This window comes from Sus scrofa, chromosome 6 (genome assembly GCF_000003025.6).
Source record: "Sus scrofa isolate TJ Tabasco breed Duroc chromosome 6, Sscrofa11.1, whole genome shotgun sequence".
Lineage (NCBI taxonomy): Eukaryota > Metazoa > Chordata > Mammalia > Artiodactyla > Suidae > Sus > Sus scrofa.
This window is the reverse complement of record NC_010448.4, coordinates 56,628,230-56,652,213: the sequence shown is the minus strand read 5'-3', so window position 1 is coordinate 56,652,213 and position 23,984 is coordinate 56,628,230. Positions and strand designations below refer to the sequence as shown.

The 23,984-nt window shown below is 40.3% G+C and overlaps 1 protein-coding gene across 2 annotated transcripts in view; it reads right to left on the bottom strand.

Annotated features, from left to right (window-relative positions):
* LOC110261295 (zinc finger protein 501-like) overlaps nucleotides 1,387-23,984 on the bottom strand; it is a 31,084-nt gene continuing 8,486 nt past the window's right edge. The window contains exons 2-3 of one of the 2 annotated variants that reach the window (XM_021097275.1): nucleotides 3,169-4,539; nucleotides 1,387-2,916 (exon numbers count right to left, since the gene is read on the bottom strand). In XM_021097275.1, the coding sequence (XP_020952934.1) occupies nucleotides 2,819-2,916; nucleotides 3,169-4,207 (1,137 nt within the window). In that variant the 5' untranslated portion in view covers nucleotides 4,208-4,539 and the 3' untranslated portion in view covers nucleotides 1,387-2,818. Of the gene's footprint in view, nucleotides 4,540-23,984 lie in introns of both variants that reach the window. The other variant, XM_021097274.1, reaches the window with a different exon arrangement.

The following is a 23,984-nucleotide window of genomic DNA, read 5'->3' as shown; positions in this document are numbered from 1 at the left end:
CATGGGAAAAATTAATTCAATATAAAGTATACAAAATAGTTCTCATCTTGATGCAGTGAAAACGAATCTGACTAGGAACCATGAGGTTGCAGGTTCAATCCCTGGCCTCACTCAGTGTGTTAAGGATCTGGCATTACTGTGAACTGTGGTGTAGGTTGCAGAAGCATTTTGGATCCTGCATAACTGTGGCTGTGCTATAGGCTGGAAGCTGTAGCTCCAATTGGACCCCTAGGCTGGGAACCTCCATATGCTGCACATGCAGCCCTAAAAAGCAAAAAAAAAAAAAAAAAAGAAAAGTAGACAAAATAGATTTAACTTTATAAATTGGTAGATTATTTCATTGAAATATTACACGTTTTGGTCCCATATTTCTAAGTTTTTTCTAAAGATATCTGTATCACAACACTACATACACATTTCCTCCTTAGTTGTCTAACTTCAAAAGCCTATCTTGATAGGCTTACATATTGCATTTAAAGTACATAAAAGCCTTGAAAATGTGTGTTCCATCAACTGAGAAAAAAACAGGTGAAAAGAGTAAGGTAAACATATGTATATTGTTCAAATTTCATATGCATGCCTTCAATCATACTTGTTGTGACTTTGTTAAATTAACACTTAAAATGAGCCCCTAGCAATGGATTATGAGTCTCAGTTCAACAAAATACCACAAGGGAAACTGAAGCAGGTCAGTTTATTATTAATCAGTCCTGCTTAATTAATAGTAATCTTTAGGGCCAACTCAGGGAGGCCAAGGCAAGATGCAGATAGAGAGCCTGCAGTTCTTGGGGCACGTGAGTTTATTAGTGATCATGGGTGAAGTGATTTGTGTGAATTGTTCAAACTAAAATTGTTCAATTCAAACTAAAATGAGCAGGGTTTATCTGACCTCTGTAGGTGTCATCAAAGGGGTACATGAGAAAAACAGACCTGAGGTTCAGGAAGACTACTGATCACAAGGCTGCTGAGGAAGACATAGCAGGAAATTCTGTGGTGTGACTTTACAGGCTGTTTTCTAGTGGATGTGCTCACAGGACTAGCTCAGGTCAGTTCAGGGCACCTGCAGGCTGTCTGGCTGTTCAAAAGTGATGCTGAGGCAACAGTATCCAGTTTGGTAAACTAGCAACAATACTTCTGTATAATCCTCATTAGAGCCATCATAACACCCCAAACAATACAAAGGAGGGAGAGAGAAATACAAGGTAAAAAATGTAGAAGATATTATCTCAAATTTTATGAGGTTTAAGGCCAGTAAGGAAAAGTGATTCCTAGGGGTGTCATCTCCTTTGTTACCAAATAGTTTGTTACTGTCTTTTACCTACACATTTAAATAAGGCGCTCGAGGTTAATGTTGCTTGTGGGGTAACACTTCATTAGTTACACAAGTTTAACCCATTAAAAATGCTTCAGCTTTATTAACATATGTTAAGTTCACACATAGTCTAAATACAACTTTTCAAAATCTACTGTATGATCCTAGATCAAAATACAAGTGACAAGAACTCAGAAGTATTGTTGTTCTGCTGATATAATGATCTGAGAACCTTGATTTTAATGGTTTCTGAAACAGACTAAGCACTTAGTAAATAGGGAGAAACATTAACTGGATGACCGTTCCCTAAAGGGTTACCAGACTTTTCTTGGATATCTGTGAAGATATCTTTATTTCAACCACGTCAAATAAAATCCACAAGTTCTATCTATTACTATTATGAAGATACAAGATTCTCATAAACTGGAACTTTTTATCCTGAAAAAGCAATAGGCACAACTGTTTGAAATTGAGAATGATCCTCTGTATACTTTAATATGAAGAGGTTTCCCTGAATATTTTTCTCATATAACCTCTATGAATGTTGTAAATCCGTGACAAATATTATCTCCATTTAGATTTTCACAGTATACTTTACATTTCATGATCCTTAGTTGTCCACGGAAAAGTAGGTAGAAGTGATTCATACCTAATATAGCAGGGCTTCTCAATCTAGAAGGCAGCAACAGTCAAAACAATGAGTTTACATACACACTAGAAAGAAAGGCATAGCATGTCATAATTTGAGAGTTATATGAATTTTTGCTTTCAGATAATCTCTATTAATGTCGCTATAAATGAGGATACAATGGCAGTAATAATACCTGCCCAAAAAACCCATTCCCTTGATGGTCCATATTACCATATAATTTTCCCAAGTGTTTTAAGTTTGGATTATTTTCCATCATATTCTGATTTAGATAGAGTAATACCAGAAAAGTTATTGATTAAATGCTCTCTACTGCAATTTATCTGATATTTAGATCGGATCTTCCACTAATTTTTTTTTTACATATTCTACACCATTAAACTTTCCAGTGTGAACACTTGAGTGTTTTCTAATGTGTATATTTAGAACAAATGTCAATTATCACCTATTGCGTTTGTAAAGTCTCTCTCCTGAATATACCCTCTGATGTAGAGTGAGGTAACAGCTCTGGTTAGGACTTTGCCATATTCTCTACATTCGTGAGGTTTTTCTGTTGTGAATTATCATTATTATGGTCAATTAAGATTTGAGCCATAGGTAAAGGCTCTGCCACATTCTGTACATTTGCATGGATTCTTCCAAGTATGAATTCGCTGATGTCCATTAAAGCCAGTTAAAGGCTTTGACATATTCTGAACATTTCTAAGTCTTCACTACAGTATAATTTTTCCGATGAAGACTGAGGTTTCAGCATCAAGTAAATGCTTTGCCACAGACATTTGTATCATTTCTCCCTAGTATGGATTATCTCATGTTGAGTTAATATTGAACACCTGCTAAAGGCTTTGATACATATTTCACATTTGTATAGTTTTTTCCCCTGTATGAATTTTCTGATGTTTCTTAAGGTTTGAGTTCACGTTAAAGGCTTTGCCACATACCTTACATTTGTATGGTTTTTCCCCAGTGTGAATTCTCTGATGTGCTGTAACAGTTGAGCTCTGGGTAAAGGCTTTGCCACATACTTTACATGTGTATGGTTTTTCCCCAGTGTGAATTCTCTGATGTTGTGTAAGATGTGAACACCGGGTAAAGGCTTTGCCACATACTTTACATGCGTATGGCTTTTCCCCAGTGTGAATTCTCTGATGTTGTGTAAGATGTGAACACCAGGTAAAGGCTTTGCCACATACTTTACATGTGTATGGTTTTTCCCCAGTGTGAATTCTCTGATGTGCTGTAACAGTTGAGCTCTGGGTAAAGGCTTTGCCACATACTTTACATGTGTATGGTTTTTCCCCAGTGTGAATTCTCTGATGTTGTGTAAGATGTGAACACCGGGTAAAGGCTTTGCCACATACTTTACATGCATATGGCTTTTCCCCAGTGTGAATTCTCTGATGTTGTGTAAGATGTGAGCACTGGGTAAAGGCTTTGCCACATACTTTACATGTGTATGGTTTTTCCCCAGTGTGAATTCTCTGATGTGTAAGATGTGAGCACCAGGTAAAGGCTTTGCCACATTCTTCACATTTGTAAGGTTTTCCTCCAGTATGGATTTTCCTATGTCTCTTTAGCTCTAATACTTTATTAAAGATTTTCCCACAGATGTTACATGTGTAATGCTCTTTCCTAGTATGACTATTCTGGTGTTGAGTAAGATCTGAAGACTGGTTAAAAATTCTACGACATTCACTAAATTTGTAATCCTCCTCTCCAGTACAGATACTCTCATGGGTAATAAGATTTGGGCTTTGATAAAGGACATTGCTACCTCTCTTCCTTGTATAATGGTTCTCTAAAGATTGAGTGCTCTGATGATTCATAAGATTGGAGTCTCTGTTCAAGATACTCCCAGTTTCGATGCATGGATGTCCTCCAGTTCCATTATAAATACTCTTGTAATCATCAAATATACAGCTTGTGCTTAAGGTCTCACTCATTTGATTACACAGGTATGGCTGTTCCACATGACTTATGCCCTGATACCTATCGAGGGAAGATGGTTGGATAAAGATTCTCTCATTATTATCAACATTAGAGATATCAGAATAGGGAGAAAATATTTGCTTGTTAAAGAATAATGAACCATTGGTTAATGAGTTCTCAAACTGCTCATATTGGTATATTTTTTCTTCATTTCTAAACATCAAGTTTTCACACATGTTGGAATGAATGTTCAATCCAAACCTATATTCATAATGATCTGAAAGATGATTTGCAGCACAGGGTAGATTACTTTCCATATTTTTTCAAGTTTCCTTTCAGAGAATATGGATTTCTTTAATGATGTATTTTCTTTCAAGTTTTTCCTGCAAATGTCATTATAAAATGGAGTTTTTATCAGTTTGATTAATATCATTGATTTCTTTTCAGAGCATTATGTTTTACCTGGGTCATTGTCAAAATTTCCTTATGTCCTTCTTTCTATACTTCATAAGCTCCCTTACAGTCCCAGTCTATTTTAACTATAAATGTCCAGGTGATAACTTTCATATATTCCCAGCAGCACTTTTTGGAATAAATCTTCTAGGCAAAGCTTCTTTGGCAAAAAATCCTGAGTATCATGAGATCAAAGCTGAAAGATAGCAAATAAATTATCACACTTACAAATTTGACTGAATATGCTTTACAATTTTAAATGCAATTGACAAACCTTTAGCTGAATGAATAATGTAAGAGAGAATATTTTTGTGTATGGTGTGAAGGTGTGTTCTAGTTTCATTGATTTACATGCAGCTGTCCAGTTTTCCCAGCACCACTTGCTAAAGAGATCGTCTTTTCCCCATTTTATATTCCTGCCAACTTTGTTGAAGAGTAATTGACCATAGGTGTCTGGGTTTATTTCTGGGTTCTCTATTCTGTTCCATTGGTCTTTGTGTCTGTTTTTGTACCAGTAAACTCAAAATGTCTTAAACATTTAAACCTACGACATGACTCCATAAAACTCCTAGAAGAAAACACAGGCAAAACATTCTCTGATATCAACCATACAAATGTTTTCTTAGGTCAGACTCCAAAGCAATAGAAATAAAAACAAAAACTAGTGGGACCTAATCAAATTTACAAGCTTTTGCATAGCAAAGGAAACAATTTTAAAAAAAAGACAACATATGGAATGGGAGAAAATACTTTCAAATGATCCAACCGACAAAGGCAAAATCTTTAAAATATGCAAACTACTCATACAACTCAACAGCAAAAGAAAAAAACAACACTAACAATGAAAGATCAGAAAGAGAAATTAGGGAAAAAATCCTGTTTACCATCACATCCAAAAGAAGGAAATACCTGGGAGTAAACCTACCTAAAGAGACAAAAGACATGTACTCTGAAAACTATAAGACACTGATGAAAGAAATCAAAGATGACATAAATAGATGGAAAGACATACCATGCTCTTGGACTGGAACAGTTAATATTATCAAAATGGCTATACTACCTAAGGCAATCTACAGATTCTATGCAATCCCTATCAAAGTACCAAGGACATTTTTCACAGAACTCAAACACAATATTTTAAAGTTTCTTTGGAAGCACAAAAGACCCAGAAGAGCCAAAGACATCCTGAAAAAGAAAAATGGAGCTGGAAGAATCAGGCTCCCAGACTTCAGACTATACTACAAAGTTACAGTCATAAAATCATATGGTACTGGCACAAAGACAGAAATATAGATCAGTGGAACAGGATAGAAAGCCCAGAATTCAACCCATGCACCTACAGCCAACTCATCTATGACAAAGGAGGCAAGAATATACAATGGAGAAAGGACTGCTTGTTCAATAAGTGGTGCTGGGAAAACTGGACAGCCATGTGGAAAAGAATGAGATTAGAACACTCCCTAATTCCATACACAGAAATAAACTCCAAATGCATTAAAGACCTAGATATAAGATCAGATATTATAAAACTCCTAGAGGAAAACATAGGCCAAACACTCTCTGACATAAATGACAGCAACATCTTCTCAGATCCACCTCTTAGTAAAAACTAAAATAAACAAATGGGACCTAATCAAACTTAAAGATTTTTGCACAGCAAAGGAAACCCTAAACAACATGAAAAGACAACCCACAGAATGGGAGAAAATATTTGCAAGTGAATCAACTGACAAGGAATTCATCTCCAAAATTTATCAACACCTCCTACAGCTCCATATCAAAAAAAAAAAAAACCCCATCAAAAAATGGGCAGAAGATCTAAACAGACAGTTCTCCAAAGAAGACATACAGATGGCCAAAAAACACATGAAAAGATGTTCGATATCACTCATTATTAGAGAAATGCAAATCAAAACCACTATGAGGTACCACCTTACACCGACCAGAATGGCCATCATCCAAAAGTCAACAAACAGTAAGTGCTGGAGAGGGTGTGGAGAAAAAGAACCCTAGTACACTGTTGGTGGGATTGTAAATTGGTACAACCATTGTGGAAAAGAGTATGGGGATTCCTCAGAAAACTAAACATAGAACGACCATTTGATCTAGCAATCCCACTCCTGGGCATCTATCCAGAGAAAACCAGGACTCGCAAAGACACATGTACTCCAATGTTCATTGCAGCACTCTTTGAAATAGCCAAGACATGGAAACAACCTAAATGTGTATCGACAGAGGAGTGGATCCAGAAGATGTGGTACATATACACAATGGAATATTACTCAGCCATTAAAATGAATACCAGCATTTTTAGCAACATGGATGAACCTAGAAATAACCTTGCTAAGTGAAGTCAGCCATACAATGAGGCACCAACATCAAATGCTTTCACTGACATGTGGAATCTGAAAAAAGGACAGACGGAACTTCTTTGCAGAACAGATGCTGACTCACAGACATTGAAAAACTTGTGGTCTCCGGAGGAGACAGTTTAGGGGGTGGGGGGGATGTGCTTGGGTTGTGGGATGGAAATCCTGTGAAATTGGATTGTGATGATCATTATACAACTACAAATGTGATAAATTCATTTTAGTAATAAAAAAAAAGAAATGGAAAAAAAAAAAAAGAACAACCATATGACACAGCAATCCCACTCCTGGGCATATATCCAGAAAAAACATTCATTCAAAAAGATATATGCACCCCTATGTTCATTGCCGTAATATTCACAGTATCCAAGACATGGAAATGACCTAAATCTCCTCAACAGATGAATGGATTAAAAATGGATTATATGTGGTACATATAAATGATGGAATAATACTCAGCCATAAAAAGTGCCATTTGTAGCTACAGGGATGGAACTAAAGATTCTTATACTAAGTGAAGCAAGTCGGAAAGAGAAAGACAAATACCATATGTTATCACTTCTAAGTGGAATCTAAAATATGGCACAAATGAAACTCTATAAAACAGAAAGAGACTCACAGACATAGAGATTTGACTTGTGGCTGCCAAGGGGAAGCGGGAAATGTGGGGGATAGACTTGGAATTTGGGGTTAGTAGATGCAAATTATTACATTTAAAACAGATAAGCAATGAGGTCCAACTATACACCATAGGGAACTATATACAGTCGCTTCTCTTAGGATAGAACATGGTGTAATAAGATATGCGAAAAACGATGTGTGTGTGTGTATGTGTGTGTGTGTGAGAGAGAGAGAGAGACTGGGTCATTATGCTGTAGAGCAGAAACTGATTCAACATGTATATCAACTATACCCTAATAAATAAATTTAAGTAAAAATAAATAAACAGGCATTTTTTACATATTAAAAGTGATACTGGAGTTCCCATTGTGGTGTGGCAGAAATGAATCCAACTAGGAATCATGAGGTTGCAGGTTCAATCCCTAGCCTCAATCAGTGGGTTCAGGATCTGGCGTTGCCGTGGCTGTGGTGTAGGTTGCAGATGTGGCTCAGATCTGGTGTTGCTGTGGCTCTGGCGTAGGCCGGTGGCTACAGCTCCGTTTGGATCCCTAGCCTGGGAACCTCCATATGCTGCAGGTGTGGCCCTAAAAGGACCAAAAAAAAAAAAAAAAAAAAAAAAAAAAGAAAGACCATAACAGTGATACTGAAGAAAATATTCATGTCAGTGAAATCAAGACCATTTTAATCTAGTAAATCTTATCAATCTATTTGTGGATAATGTATTTTTATTTTTATTTATTTTTTTTTTTGTCTTTTGTCTTGTTGTTGTTGTTGTTGTTGTTGTTGCTATTTCTTGGGCCGCTCCCGCGGCATATGGAGATTCCCAGGCTAGGGGTCGAATCGGAGCTGTAGCCACTGGCCTACGCCAGAGCCACAGCAACGCGGGATCCGAGCCGTGTCTGCAACCTACACCACAGCTCCCGGCAACGCCGGATCGTTAACCCACTGAGCAAGGGCAGGGACCGAACCCGCAACCTCATGGTTCCTAGTCGGATTCGTTAACCACTGCGCCACGACGGGAACTCCGATAATGTATTTTTAAAATGCTCCATGGTAACCATAATATTGGTTTTTAAATCTGTGAGTTTGTTTCTCTTTTACAAGTAAGTTATTTTGTATCATTTTATTAGATCAACAAACATCTACTATATAGCAGAAGGAAATTCCTTAGTATTTTGAAATAAACTGTATGGGAAAAAAGATTGGATATATGTGTATGCATGGCAAATCACTTGGCTGTACAATTGAAATCAATATACAGGAGTTCCCGTCATGGCACAGTGGTTAATGAATCTGACTAGGAACCATGAGGTTGTGGGTTCGGTCCCTGGCCTTGCTCAGTGGGTTAAGGATCTGGTGTTGCTGTGAGCTGTGGTGTAGGCTGCAGACGCGGCTCAGATCCTGCGTTGCTGTGGCTCTGGCATAGGCTGGTGGCTATGGCTCTGATTAGACCCCTAGCCTGGGAACCTCCATATGCCACGGGAGTGGCCCAAGAAATGGCAAAAAGCCAAAAAAAAAAAAAAAAAGAAATCAATATACATTATAAGTTTATTATACACCAGTAAATTTTTTTTTGTCTTTTTGCCTTTTCTTGGGCTGCTCCCATGGCATATGGAGGTTCCGAGGCTAGGGTCCAATCAGAGCTGTAGCTGCCGGCCTATACCACAGCTACAGCAACACGGGATCCGAGCCACATCTGCAGCCTACACCGCAGCTCACGGCAATGTCAGATCTTTAACCCACTGAGCAAGGGCAGGGATCGAACCCGCAACCTCATGCTTCCTAGTTGGATTAATCACTGCGCCACGATGGGAACTCCACCAATAAAATTTTAAAAATAAAAAATTAAAACACACTAGAGGGAGAGCATACACAATGACATAAAATAAATGATTATTGGTTTCAAATCTATTATTCTTTTTAAATCTTTATCATTTCTGTTGAGCTCTGTTTTAGAAATTGAACACTGCTGAAGAGTTCTTACTACTTTGGTTCTTGGGATCTATAGAGAATACCAAGTAGTGATAACAAAGATCCTTATCTGCAGTACGAGTGTGGAGTATCACACCATCGGAACCCAGCTTGACTACTGAACATTCCACTGACTAAATGCAGTATCTGGATCAAATGCAGGGGAGAGTTCGTGTGTCAAAACCAACAACAATGGAGTTCCCACTGTGGTGCAGTGGAAACTAATCCAACTAGTATCCATGAGGATGTGGTTTTGATCCCTGACCTCGTTCAGTGGGTCAGGGACCTGGCGTTGCCATAAGCTGTAGTGTCGGTCAGAAACACAGCTTGGATCCCACATTTCTGTGGATATGGCATAGGCTGGCAGCTGTAGCTCCGACTCAACCCCTAGGCTGAACCTGGGAAATTCCATGTGCCACAGGTGCAGCCCTATAAAGGAAAAAAAAAAAAAACTACAAGCAAAGAGAAACTAAAAAGAAATGGTCATTCTATGGATTTTATATTTTCATGTATATATTGCATGTATTTGACTGGTTGACCTTATACTTGGCAGTGTAATTTCTGAGCATATTAATTAAATACGCCTTTTTTTGCTGTGATATTAAAGAAAGAAATGGAGCATCCACATTGATTGGGATGGTTTAAGCACATCCCACACTATTTCCATAACCCTTATTAAAGATAAAAAGAAAAAAATGAATTTACTGGTGCTGGAATCTCAAAGCAAACACCCGAACTAGTAAAGCTCAGAATAATAGGATAAATGGATAGCAGGGTGAGTGAAGCACACAGAAAGACACACTGTCACTGCATTGTTAATTTGGCAAAAATAACAAAATTATAGCCTGAAGTTACCATGTAAAAAGTGTCAGTTTTATGCAAATTTTAATCCACATACACCTCCCATATCACATACTCCTAATAGGTCATGTAAATAGTAAGTTTTTCTCAACAATATAGAAAACAGTCTCTCATACTTCTTTTTCAGAAATTTGTAAGGGACTCAAGACTACTAAAGGCATCCTGCTTATATGTGAATTTTCTTAATCCTGCTCCAAATAAAATAGGTTGCATTTGGATATAAAGTAATAACTACATTTTCACCTACTTCACTAAAATCCCAACGCTGAGTCCCATCGCAGGGGAAAACTTGGAAACCAATGTCTTCCTGTACTGATGTCTTATCAAGGAAATATTTTTCATACTTGAATGTTATTAATTAATGGTGATAATTTTTCATACACCATAGGGAGCACGGATGCAGACAGTGGAGAAAAGTCTTGGAGAGGAGAAAGAGTATTTTGAAGAGCTGGTCATGAGTATCATTAGAATAAAAGAAAAAATAAACAGTTGAAAACAACTGCACTAGGTTAAGAATATCAGGAATAGAAAGCTAAAGATTTATGTTCTCCATGGCATTTCAGGAGGAAAAGCAGACACAGCCTCAAACCCTGGACTGGACATTTACTTGAGAAGCTGCCATCTCTTCCTTTTCTGGGTCATTCCCTCAATACTGTATTGAGGAATCCATTCAACATCTTGAGAATATAGCTTCAAAGGGGTCAGCACAGCTCCTTAAACCGCCCCCACCACACCCATGAGCCAAACTTTCAAAGCTGACCTTGAAATCCTAAAAAGACCACTTCTCCTGTGATTTTTTCTCAGGGAAGATTCAGGCACAAGGAGCTCCTGCCTGGAGACCAACCTGAGTGTGTTCTTTGTGGTCTACATGTGATCTCTCCTCACACAGAAGTCCCAGAATTCTGCCTACATGTGGTAGGTGAGCTGCGCTGATCTTCCCCTTCCAAATCCATGTACAGCAGACCCTAATGCTTCTCCTTGCCCTGAAGTCTGCCCTCAGTCCTCACAAATGAACCCAGGAGATCATGTGATGAAACTGGCCTCCTTTTAGAATCACATGAGGCTCTTAATTAAAACAACTCTGGACGGATCAATTGGTGGAGAAGGATGAATCAAGATGGCAGAGAGGTAAGACGTTGCACTCACCTTTTCCCACAAAGACATCAAAAAAAAAAAAAAAACCCCATCTACATGAAGAATGATTTGCATAGAACATCTACTGAATGCTGGCAGAAGAATTTATACCTCCAAAAAGGGTAAGAAACCCTCTACATAAATGGGTAGAACAAAAGAAAAAAAAAGAGAGAAAGAAAAGGAATCAGGACAAGACCAGCAGTCCTGAAGAAGCTGTTAAAGAGAAAAAGAACCCACAACCTGGGAAGTCATCTAACCAATGGGGAGATCAGCCAAGGTGCAGGGACCTCACCGAGAAAATCACAGCAGCTGGACTGAGAAGGGCAAAGCAAAGTGAGAGCAGCATAAATCATCTGTACCACCATCCCAGACGCCACTGCCTAAGGTGTTCAGGCAGGGGATGGGTGCTGGGATTCAGGATGCAGAGGTCAGTTCTGGGGAGAGGACTAGGTTTGGCTGTGTGGAGACGACCTGAGGGGCTAGGGAGCAGTGTGCCATGGGCTGGGGAGCAGTACACCATAGCCAAGGGAACCCAGGAGGAGGTCTGGGCCTTTAGGAGAAGCAAGGTGCCATTGTTGAGGAGGGCAAAAGGAGGAGGGGTGCACCACCATAGGAATGTCTTTCCCTGCACATGCCTGGGCTATCAGAGGGCTGTGTGCCTCTGGCACAGGCTACGGGTGATGAGAGAACACTTGCTCGGGCTACAGGAGACCTGGCACCTCTTGTGCTGGCTATGGGTGTCAGGGCACCTCTGTGTGGGCTAAGAGCATCAGGGGTTAAGCCCAATGTGCTTCCTCTTGCATGATCTACAGGTGGTGAGGACAACCCACAGCAGTCATCTCTGAAACCAGAGGGAGGAGTTGTCTGCCACCACTAGGGGTTTGTTAACAGGCTTCACCTGTGGCACCAGCCACCTCAGAGCTCAGCAAAGATGAGGGCAGTGCAACTGAGCACAGCCCTGTGTTGCTCTCACTCCCTTGGGAACACAGCCACCCTGCTGCTGTTGCTACCAAACACTCCAGGCAGCACCCACACATGCCTCATCGCTGTCGCTTCCCAGGACCCTGCAACCAGGAGCAGCCTGTGTAGCACCTCCTGTGTGGGCTAAGCCTCCTGTGTGGGCTGCTTCTTGAAAGGCCTAAAGATGGTGGGAGAAAATCACCACAGTTATCTCTGACTCCAGAGGTGGACGTGGTCTGTCACCACTAGAGGCTCGTGACCAGGCATCACATGCAGCCACAATCACCTCAGAGGGCAACATGGAGGAGGGCATTGGGACCAAAAATAAACCGTGTGGCTCTCACTACCTGGGAACACACACACCTTGCCACTGCCACTGCCAAAGGCTCTGGGTACCATCCAAATCTGCCTGATGTTCATTGGCATTCCCAGGGCCCTGCAACTAGGAGCAGCTTTCACCACTTTCTAGTGGGTTTTTGTTACTGTCAAGCACGTAGCAACCAGGCACTGACTACTAGCCTTGTGCAGTGCCTCTGTTTCCCTGGAAACACAAGTAGCACCCTAGCAAGGGGGTAACAGCCTGCTCAAATGGAGGGAAAAGAGCAAATATCCAAAATCCCATGCCAAAAAAAAATAGTAACCCCCACAAAATACAAAGGGGTGCTTTTGCATAGAAAAACCCAAGACTATAGAGGTCTCCCTAAACTCACAGAAAAATAAAAATATAAGCAAAATAGAGAAGCCCAGGAACCACTGCCAGTTAAAAGACCAGAAGAATTCATCTGAAGAAGCAAACAATGAAACCAATCTCTGAAGTCAAACAGACACTGAGTTCAAAGGGAGACAAGGAAAATGGTGAAGGAATTAAGGGTGAATATGAAGGAATTAAGAGCGGATATAGGAGTTCCCATTGTGGCACAGCAGAAACGAATCTGACTAGGAACCATGAGGTTGGGGGTTTGATCCCTGGCCTCACTTAGTGGGTTAAGGATCCAGCATTGCCATGAGCTGTGGTGTAGGTCACAGATGCATCTCGGACCCTGCATTGCTGTGTCTGTGGCATAGGCCAGCAGCTACAGCTCCAATTAGACCCCTAGCCTGGGAACCTCCATATGCCATGGGTGTGGCCCTAAAAAAACAAAAAGACAAAAAAAAAAACTTTTTTAAGAGCGGATATAAACAGTAATGCAGATTACTTTAGAAAGGAACTAGAAAATATAAGGAGGAACCAAGAAAAATAAGAAAATTCATTTGCAGAGATACAAACTGAGTTAAAGGCACTAAAGAGCATAATGAATAATGCAAAGGAATGAATTAGTGACTTAGAGGATAGAATAATGGAAATCACCCAATCAGGACAGCAGACAGAAACCAAATGAAAAAAAAAATGAAAGCAATACAGGAGATCTATGGGACAATATAAAATAGCCCAATCTATGCATAATAGGAATTCCAGAAGGAGAAGGAAAAGAAAAGGGGATTGAAAATATACTTGAAGAATTTATGTCTGAAAACTTTCCAAATCTAAAGAAAAAGATATTAAGACACAGGAAGCACAGAGGGCCCCAAACAATTTAAACCAAAAAAAGCCCACACCAAAACATATAATAAAAATGGCAAAAGCTAAAGAGAGGATTCTGACGGCAGGAAGAGAAACACAAAGCATTAATTATAAGGGAACCCCCATAAGCATACCAGCTGATTTCTCTAAAGAAACACTACAGGCCAGAACAGAGTGGCAAGATATATTCTAAGTTCTAAAAGGGAAAATTTTGCAACCTAGAATACTCTACCCAGAAGGAATACCATTTAAAATAGAAGGAGAAATAAAGACTTTCTCCAAGAACATCAGCAAAAACTAAAGGAGTACAGCAATACTAAACCCATTTTGAAATACTGAAAAGGCTTCTCTAAATAAAAAGGAAGTAAGAAGAAATGGGATGGAGGAAATCACAACTGGAAAGCAATCACATAAATAAGCTGGAGTACAGATCTAAAAGGAAGAAAAAAAACCTATTATAAAAGTGATGATAGGAGTTCCCATCATGGTGCAGTGGAAACAAATCCAACTAGGAACCATGAGATTGCGGGTTCAATCCCTGGCCTCGCTCTTGGGTTAAGGACTCGGCATTGCTGTGAGCTGTGTTGTAGGTCGCAGATACGTCTAGGATCGGGTGTTGGTGTGGCTCTGGCGTAGGCCAGCAGCTACAGCTCCGATTGGACCCCTAGCCTGGGAACCTCCATATGCCACGGGTACAGCCTTAAAAGGTCAAAAAAAAAAAAAAAAGACCAAAAAAAAAAAGTGACGATAAACACAAGAAACATCTAAAGGACAAACATGAAGATTTTAAAAAAGGACTTCAAAATCAGACTGTAGGGAAGAAAAGTAAGATAATCTAGACTCTTTTTTTTTATAATGTGTTTGAGACTGTATCAGGCTAAAGCAAGTGGATATAGGATTGGGTTAACATCCTTAAAAAACAGGGCAACTGCAAATCAAAACCAAACATTACATTCACAAAAATTAAAAAGGGAAGTAAGTATACGAGCATAAAATAAAAGGAAATCATCTGACCAAAAAAAAAAAAAGGAAAAAAAGGAACAGATGAGAAACATAGAACCAATTGTAAAAGAGGGTTTAAATGGAAATAAAAAATATTTATCAATAATTACCTTAAATGTTAATGGAAAGAATGCTCCAATCAAAAGACACAGAGTAGCAGATTGGATAAAAAATCAAGAGCCTACAATATGCTTCTACAAGAGATTCTCCTTAGGGCAAAGGATACATATAAATTGAGAGTGAGGGGATGGGAAAAAGATATTTCATGCCAATGGACAAGATAGGAAAGCGGGAGTTGCAATACCCATATCAGATAAAATAGACTTTAAAATGAAGGCCCTAAAGGAAGACAAAGAAAGACACTATTTAATGATAAAATGATTCATTCAAAAAGACGGTATTACAATCATCAATATATATGCCCCAAATATAGGGGCACCAAGATACATACAACAAATACTAACAGACATAAAAGGAAAAATTGATGGAATAGAATAATAGTAGATTTAAAACCCCACTCACATAAATGGACAGATCCCCTAGACAAAAAAATCAATCAGGCAACAAAGATCCTAAATGACACCATCTTAAGTAAAACTGAATTGACATTTGCAGGACATTCCACTAAAAAAATCAGAATATACATTCTTTTCAAGTGCATATGGAACATTCTCAAGAACTGATCATGTACTGGGGAAAAAAACTAGCCTCAACAAATTTAAGATTACAGAAATTATTTCAAGTATCTTCTCTGACTACAATGGCATGAAACTAGAAATTGACCACAGGAAAAGAAATGAGAAAAAACTGACTACATGGAGACTAAACAACATGCTACTGAAAAACAAATGGGTGGACAAGAAAATCAAAAAGAAAATTCAAAAATAACTTGAGGCACCTGGTAATGAAGACACAACCATTCAAAATCTATGAGATGTGGCAGTGACAATGTCAGATCCTTAACCACTAAGCCACAAGGAAACTCCATGAAACTATACTCTTTTTTTTGGTCTTTTTCCCTTTTCTAGGGCTGCTCCTACAGCATATGGAGGTTCCTAGGCTAGGGGTCTAAACAGAGCTGTAGCCACCAGCCTACACCAGAGCCACAGCAACTCAGGATCTGAGCTGTGTCTGCAACCTACACCACAGCTCATGGCAACACCAGATCCTTAACCCACTGAGCAAGGCCAGGGATTAAACCTGCAACATCATTGTTCCTAGTCAGATTCATTAACCACTGAGCCATGATGGGAACTCCAAAACTATACACTTAATATCATTTTCATTAACCAAACATATCCATATCCCTATCTATCTATCTATCCTTTGTATTAACACAAATAATGTACTTTTATATTAGGGGAAGGGAAGGAGGATCTTTATTTTGTCCATAAACCTCAATCCCTCTGAATCAAGAATAAGAAAATATTATAGGATTATAGCACCAAAGCAAGCAAACCAAAGAGCATTATAGAGACGGGATTAAGATGGTGGAATAAAGGACTGGAGCTCATCTTCTCTCATAAAAACAAAAAATTACCACCAAGTGCTGAACAACCTTCAACCAAATGGACTGGAAACTTTCAAAAGGATATCCTACTCTAGAAGACAAATAGGTGGCCACATGAAGAAGTAAGAGGGGCGATTACATGATGTAAGCAACCCCGTACCTCCCAGGTGGGAAGCTCCACAGACTGGAAAGTAACTGTATCACAGAGACTTGCTTATAGGAGTGAGAGTTTTGAGCCACACCTCAAGTTGCCATGCCTGGGGCTCTGGCATTGGGAGAAAGAGCCCCCAGAGCATCTGGTATTGAAGACCAGTGGGGCTTTTCCATGGGACTTGAGGAAACAGAGACCCCATTCTTGAAAGGCTCACACAGACTTTCATGTGCACTGGGTCCCAGGGCAAAGCAAAGTCTCCATAGGAATCTGGGTTGGACCTGACTGCAGTTCTTGGAGGACATCCTGGGAAAACAGGGGGTGACTTTGGCTCATTGTGGGGGAAGGGCATTGGAGGCCAAGCTCTTGGGAATATTCATCAGTGTGCGTTTATCTGGAGGTTGCCATTTTGGGAAAATCTGGCCCCACTGATCAGTGCTGAGAAGTCCCAGGCCAAACAATAATCCAGGTGGGATCACAGCCCCACCCATCCAGTAAACAGGCTGCCTAAAGACCCCCCAGGCACACAGCCACTTCTAATTTCACCCAGAGAAAAAGCCCCACCCACCAGAGGGATTAGAATCAGCTCCACCTACCAGTGGGCAGGCACCAGTCCCTCCCATCAGGAAGCCTACAGCAAACCCCTGTACCAACTTAGCCACAAGGGGGACAGATACCAGAAGGAAGAGACTACAACTCTACTGTCTGCAAAAAGGACACCACACCAAAAACCTGTAAAAATGAAAAGGCAGAGAACTACAACTCAGATAAGGGAGAAAAAAACAAACGAATAAAAAAAAAAAAACAAAAAAACAAAAAAACAGAAAAACAGCTAAGTGATTGGGAGATTCTCAGCCTCCAGGAAAAAGACTTTAGACTGTTGGTGCTGAAGATGATGCAAGACATTGGAAATAAACCAGAGGCAAAGATGGATAACTTGCAGGAAACACTGAGCAAAGAACTATGAGGTTTAAAACTTAAGCAAGCAGCAATGCAAAATAAAATAACTGAAATAAAAAGTTCATTAGAAGCAACCAAAAGCAGAATACAGAAGGCAGAATGAATAAGCAAGGTGGAGGACAGACTAGTGGGAATCACAGATGTAGAATAGAAAAGAGAAAAAAGATTGGAAAGAAATGAAGAGAGTTTGGAGACCTCTGGGACAACATCAAATGCACCAACATCTGTTATTACAGGGATGCCAGAAGGAGAAGAGAGAGAGAAGGGACAGAAAAAATATTTGAGGAGATAATAGCCAAAAACTTCCCTAACATGGGAAACAAACCACTCATTCAAACCCAGGAAGTGCAACGAGTCCCATGTAAAATAAACCCAAGGAAGAACACCTCGAGACACATATTAATCAAACTGACCAAAATTAAAGACAAAGAGAAAATCTTGAAAGCAGCTAGGGAAAAGAAACAAATAACATACAAGGAAACCCTGATAAGGTTATTAGCAGATTTTTCAGTAGAAACTCTGCAGGCCAGAAGTGAGTGGCATGATATAATTAAAGTGATGAAAGGAAAAAAACTCCAACCAAGATTACTTTACCCAGCAAGGCTCTCATTCAGATTTGAAGGTGAAATCAAAAGCTTCACAGATAAGCAAACATTGAGAGAATTCAGCAGCACTAAACCAGCTTTACAACAAATACTAAAGGAACTTCTCTAGGCAGAAAAGAAAAGACAACAGGAAACAAAAATACCACAAATGACAAGGCTCACCAGTAAAAGCATATATACAGTAAAGATAGAAATCATCCATGCACAATTATGCTACAAAAAGTCAGAAATCGTGAGGAGGGTACAAATGCAGGACACTGAGATGCACTTGTAATTAAGAGACCAACTTAAAACAATCTTGTATGTATATAGACTCCTATATCAAAATTTCAGGGCAACTGCAAACCAAAAATCTACAATTGGTAAACAAACAAATAAGAACAATCCACTCAAATACAACAATAAAAATAGTCATTAAACCACAAGAAGAGAGACCAAGAGAAGGGAAGAAAGAAGAGCAACAAAAACGAATCCAAAAGAGTTAATAAAATGGCAATAAGAATATACACATCAAGGAGGAGGCAAGATGGTAGAAGAGTAGGGGGACACGCTCACCCTCTCCCACAAACACAACAAAAAACCACATCTACAGGATAAACGACTCACACAGAACAGCAACAAATTGCTGGAAGAACCTAAACTCCAATGACGGCAAGAATTTCGTGACATTACTAGGTAAAACAAGAGAAGAGAGGAGAGTGAGAGAAGGGGAATCTGAGCCGGATGGGCACTCCTGAAAGGGAACTGCAGAGGAGAAAGGGATCCCACACCCTGGAAAGTCACCTACTTGACAGAAAGATCAACCGAATCAGAGGAATCTCCAGATGCAGAGAAGAGTGTAGCAGTAAGTCGGAGTTCTGAAAAGCAGAGCAAGAACTGAATTGATCATCTGAACTACGGGCACAGTCACCAAAAATTGAGACGCCTGGATGGGGGCTGGGCACTGAGACCTCAGCTCCAGAAGTTAGTCTCCAGGAAAGGGCTGGGGGGGCGGGGTGGAGTGGAGACTTGGGAGGTCTAGAAACCAGTCTGTCAAGTTTGATGGGGCAGGGACTCCCTGGGAGACTAGAAAGCAGAGCATTGCAGGGGGAGGGAGCAATACGCTAAGGGCAGGGAAGTGGAAAGTCATATCACAGGGAACCTGGGAGAAGAGCCAGGTCTGCGCCAGTGTTGGGGAGGGGAGAGAAGAAGGGGTGGCCCCCATATAATACTCCCCACGCCACAGAGAGCTTACTGGCCTGCTAGCTATCAGAAAGCTGTGCTTCCCAGTGCATTCTGCCCCCCACCCCCGCCCCCTGCCTCCCCTTATGCACACGCCAGACCTGGGGCTGCCTGCCATCCGGGAGGGCTGGCCTCAACAATTGCCAGAAGCCTACCACTGCAGGGGCTGTGCCTGACCTGGCCTGCTTGCCCTTTGGAGGGGCTACACCCCCACAGAGCAGCACCAAACACCACCAGCCCCCAGGAAAAGGCCTGCAGCCCAGAAAAGCTAGAACAAGCTTGGCCGGGCTGTGAAAAGATCTGCCTAATTCTTGGAAAGTCCTTCCGAGTTGGGCTGCCCCGGGGAAGAGCCTCTTGGGTTCACAGCAGCCCATCTAGCTGCTCCATCCCTCAGGGGGTGTCGCATTCCTATGGAACAGCTGCTCAGCACCACCAGCCCCCTAGAGGAGCCCCTGCAGCCCAGAAAAAGCTAGAACAAGCTTGGCCAGGCCATGAAAAGATCTTCCTAATTCTCACACAGTCCTTCTGAGTCGGGCTGCCCTGGGGAAGAGCCTCTTGGGTTTGCAGTGGCCCAGCTAGCTGCTCCAGCCCTTGGGGGGTGCCTCACTCCCACGGAACAGCTGCCCAGCACTGCCAGCCACCCACAAGAGCCCCTGCAGCCTGGAAAAGCTTGAACAAGCTTGGCTGGGCCGTAAAAAGATCTACCTACATTCTCAGACAGTCCTTCTGAGTCAGGCTGCCCTGCAGAAGAGCCTCTTGGGTTCTCAGTGACCCAGCTAGCTTGGGGGGTGCTGCACTCCTGCAGAACAGCTGCCCAGCACCGCCAGCCCCCTGCAAGAGCCCCACAGCCCCAAAACACCAGAGTAAGTTCTGCCTGGCCGAGTGAAATCTGCTCCCATCGTGGTGTGGACCTCCCAGTCCTGTCTGACCTCAGGAAGTCCTCCTTTGCTTCAGAGAGACCCTGTTAGCCCTACCAACACTCCAGAAAACCATGCTGCCTCAAAAAAAGACTGACCAACAACGCCAGCCCTCAGGAAACATTCCACGGCAGTGACAAGGCAAACACTGCCCGATAATGGAGAGTACAACTCCACCAGGAAAAATAAAACAACAAGCAAGATGAAGAAGCTGGGAAACCACCCTCAGTTAAACCAACAGGAGAACTCACCTAAAACAGTCAACAATGAAACAGATCTCTGCAGTCTGACAGACCTGGAGTTCAAAAGAGAAATAGTGAAAACACTGAAGGAATTAAGAGAAGATATGAACAGTAATGCAGACACCCTCAGAAAGGAACTCGAAAATATAAGGAGGAGCCAAGAGAAACTAGAAACTTCATTTGCAGAGATGCAAACTGAACTAAGGGCAGTAAAAACCAGAATGAATAATGCAGAAGAATGAATCAGTGATATGGAAGATAGAATAATGGAAATCACCCAAACAGGTCAGAAGACAGAAAACCAAATCAAAAAACTGGAAAGCAATATAAGAGACCTATGGGATAATATAAAGCAGGCCAATCTACGCATAATAGGAATTCTAGAAGGAGTAGAAAAAGATAAGGGAGTGGAAAATATATTTGAGGAAATTATCGCTGGAAACTTCCCAAATCTAAAGGATACTGAGTTCAAGATACAGGAAGCACAGAGGGCCCCAAACAAGTTGAACCCAAATAGACCCACACCAAGACACATTACAATAAAAATGGCAAAAGTTAGTGATAAAGAGAGGATCCTAAAGGCAGCAAGAGAAAAGCAGAATGTTACCTACAAGGGAACCCGCATAAGATTATCAGCTGATTTCTCTACAGAAACACTACAGGCCAGGAAGGAATGGCAAGAGATACTTAAAGTGCTAAAAGGAAAAAATATGCAACCTAGAATACTCTATCCAGAAAGAATATCATTTAAAATAGAAGGGGAAAGAAAAATTTTTTCCAACAAACAAAAGCTAAAAGAATACAGCAATACAAAACCCAGGCTAAAAGAAATACTGAAAGGGCTTCTCTAAACCAAAAAGAAAGGAAGGAAAGAAAGGGAGGAAAAAGAAAAAAAAAAAAGAAGAGGAAGAACTAGGATTGAGGAAACCACAATCAGAGAGCAGTCTTTCAAATAAGCCAGCATATAGATTTAATCATGAACATATTTCAAACAAAATAAAATTAAAAAGAAAAAGAGTCATCAAAATCATAAAATGTGGGCAAGGGATGTTAGGAAATAAATAACCCTTTTTCTGGTTTGTTTGTTTCTCTTCTTAATTTTAATATAATAATGAAGTGTTTGAACCTACAGGACCATCAGGCTAAAACACACAATTATAGGAAGGGATTAGCATACTTAAAAAACAGGGCAACCACAAGCCAAAACCAAACATTGCATTCACAAAAAATGAAAAAAAAAAAAAAAAAAAAACACTCAAGTAGATAATAACCGGAGACCATCCAACCAAAAAAAGAAAGGAAGAATGGAGAACCATAGAATCAACTGGAACACGAGGTTCAAATGGCAATAAATAATCATCTATCAATTATCACCTTAAATGTCACTGGACTGAATGCCCCAATCAAAAGACACAGAGTGGCTGAGTGGATAAAAAGGCAAAAACCTTCAATATGCTGCCTACAAGAAACTCACCTTAGGACAAAGGACACATATAGATTAAAAGTGAAGGGGTGGGGAGTCCCCGTCGTGGCGCAGTGGTTAACGAATCCGACTAGGAACCATGAGGTTGCGGGTTTGGTCCCTGCCCTTGCTCAGTGGGTTAACGATCCAGCGTTGCTGTGAGCTGTGGTGTAGGTTGCAGACGCGGCTCGGATCCCGCGTTGCTGTGGCTCTGGCGTAGGCTGGCAGCTACAGCTCCGATTCGACCCCTAGCCTGGGAACCTCCATATGCCGTGGCAGCGGCCCAAGAAATAGCAAAAAAGACAAAAAAAAAAAAAAAAAGTGAAGGGGTGGGAAAAAATATTTCATGCCAATAGACATGACAGGAAAGCAGGAGTTGCAATACTCATATCAGACAAAATAGACTTGAAAACAAAAGACATAAAGTAAGACAAAGAAGGACACTATTTAATGATTAAGGGATCCATCCAAGGAGAGGATGTTACTATCGTCAACATATATGCCCCAAATATAGGAGCACCCAGACACATACAACAAATATTAACAGACATAAAGGGAGAAATTGATGGGAATACAATCATAGTAGGAGACTTGAATACCCCACTCACATCAATGGACAGATCCTCTAGACAGAAAACCAATAAAGCAACAGAGATCCTAAAGGAAACAATAGAAAAGTTAGACTTAATTGGTATCTTCAGGACACTACATCCAAAAAAATCAGAATACACATTCTTCTCAAATGCTCATGCAACATTCTCAAGACTCGACCACATATTCGGACACAAAGCTAACCACGACAAATTTAGGAGCATAGAAATTATCTCAAGTATCTTCTCTGACCACAACGCCATGAAATTAGAAATCAACCATGGGAAAAGAAATGTGAAAAAACCTACTCCATGGAGACTAAACAACATGCTACTAAAAAACCAATGGGTCAATGAGGAAACCAAGAAGGAAATTAAAACATACCTTGAAACAAATGATAATGAAAACACAACCTCTCAAAATCTATGGGACACTGCAAAAACAGTGCTCAGAGGGAAATTTATAGCGATACAGGCCTTTCTCAAAAAAGAAGAAAGATCCCAAATTGACAACTTAACCCTCCACCAAAATGAATTAGAAAAAGAACAAAAAAGACCTAAAGTCAGCAAAAGAAAGGAAATTATAAAGATCAAAGAAGAAATCAACAAAATAGAGATTCAAAAAAACAATAGAGAAAATTAATAAAACTAAGAGCTGGTTCTTTGAAAAGGTAAAAAAAATTGACAAACCCCTGGCCAGACTCACTAAAAAGAAGAGAGAAAGAACCCAAATAAACAAAATTATAAATGAAAAAGGAGAAATCACAACAGATACTGCAGAAATACAAAACACCATAAGAGAATACTATGAACAACTGTATGGCAACAAGTTTGACAATCAGGAAGAAATGGAAAATTTTCTAGAATCTCACAGCCTGCCAAAACTGAATCAAGAAGAAACAGACCAACTGAACAGATCAATCACTAGAAATGAAATCGAAGAAGTCATAAAAACACTCCCTACAAATAAAAGTCCAGGACCAAATGGCTTCACAGGCGAATTCTACCAAACATATAAAGAGGAACTGGTGCCCATCCTCCTTAAACTCTTTCAAAAGGTTGAAGAAGAAGGAATACTCCCAAAGACATTCTATGATGCCACCATCACCCTCACTCCAAAACCAGACAAAGATACCACCAAAAAGAAAACTATCGGCCAATATCTTTGATAAATATAGATGCAAAAATTCTCAGAAAAATCTTAGCCAACTGAATCCAACAACATATCAAAAAAATCATATACCATGACCAGGTAGGGTTCATCCCAGGTTCACAAGGATGGTTCAACATATGCAAATCAATCAACATCATACACCACATTAACAAAAGAAAAGTCAAAAATCATATGATCATCTCAAAAGATGCAGAAAAAACTTTTGAAAAAGTCCAACATCCATTCATGATCAAGACCCTCGCCAAAGTGGGTATAGAGGGAACATTCCTGAACATAATCAAAGCCATTTATGGTAAATCCACAGCAAATATAATCCTCAATGGGGAAAAA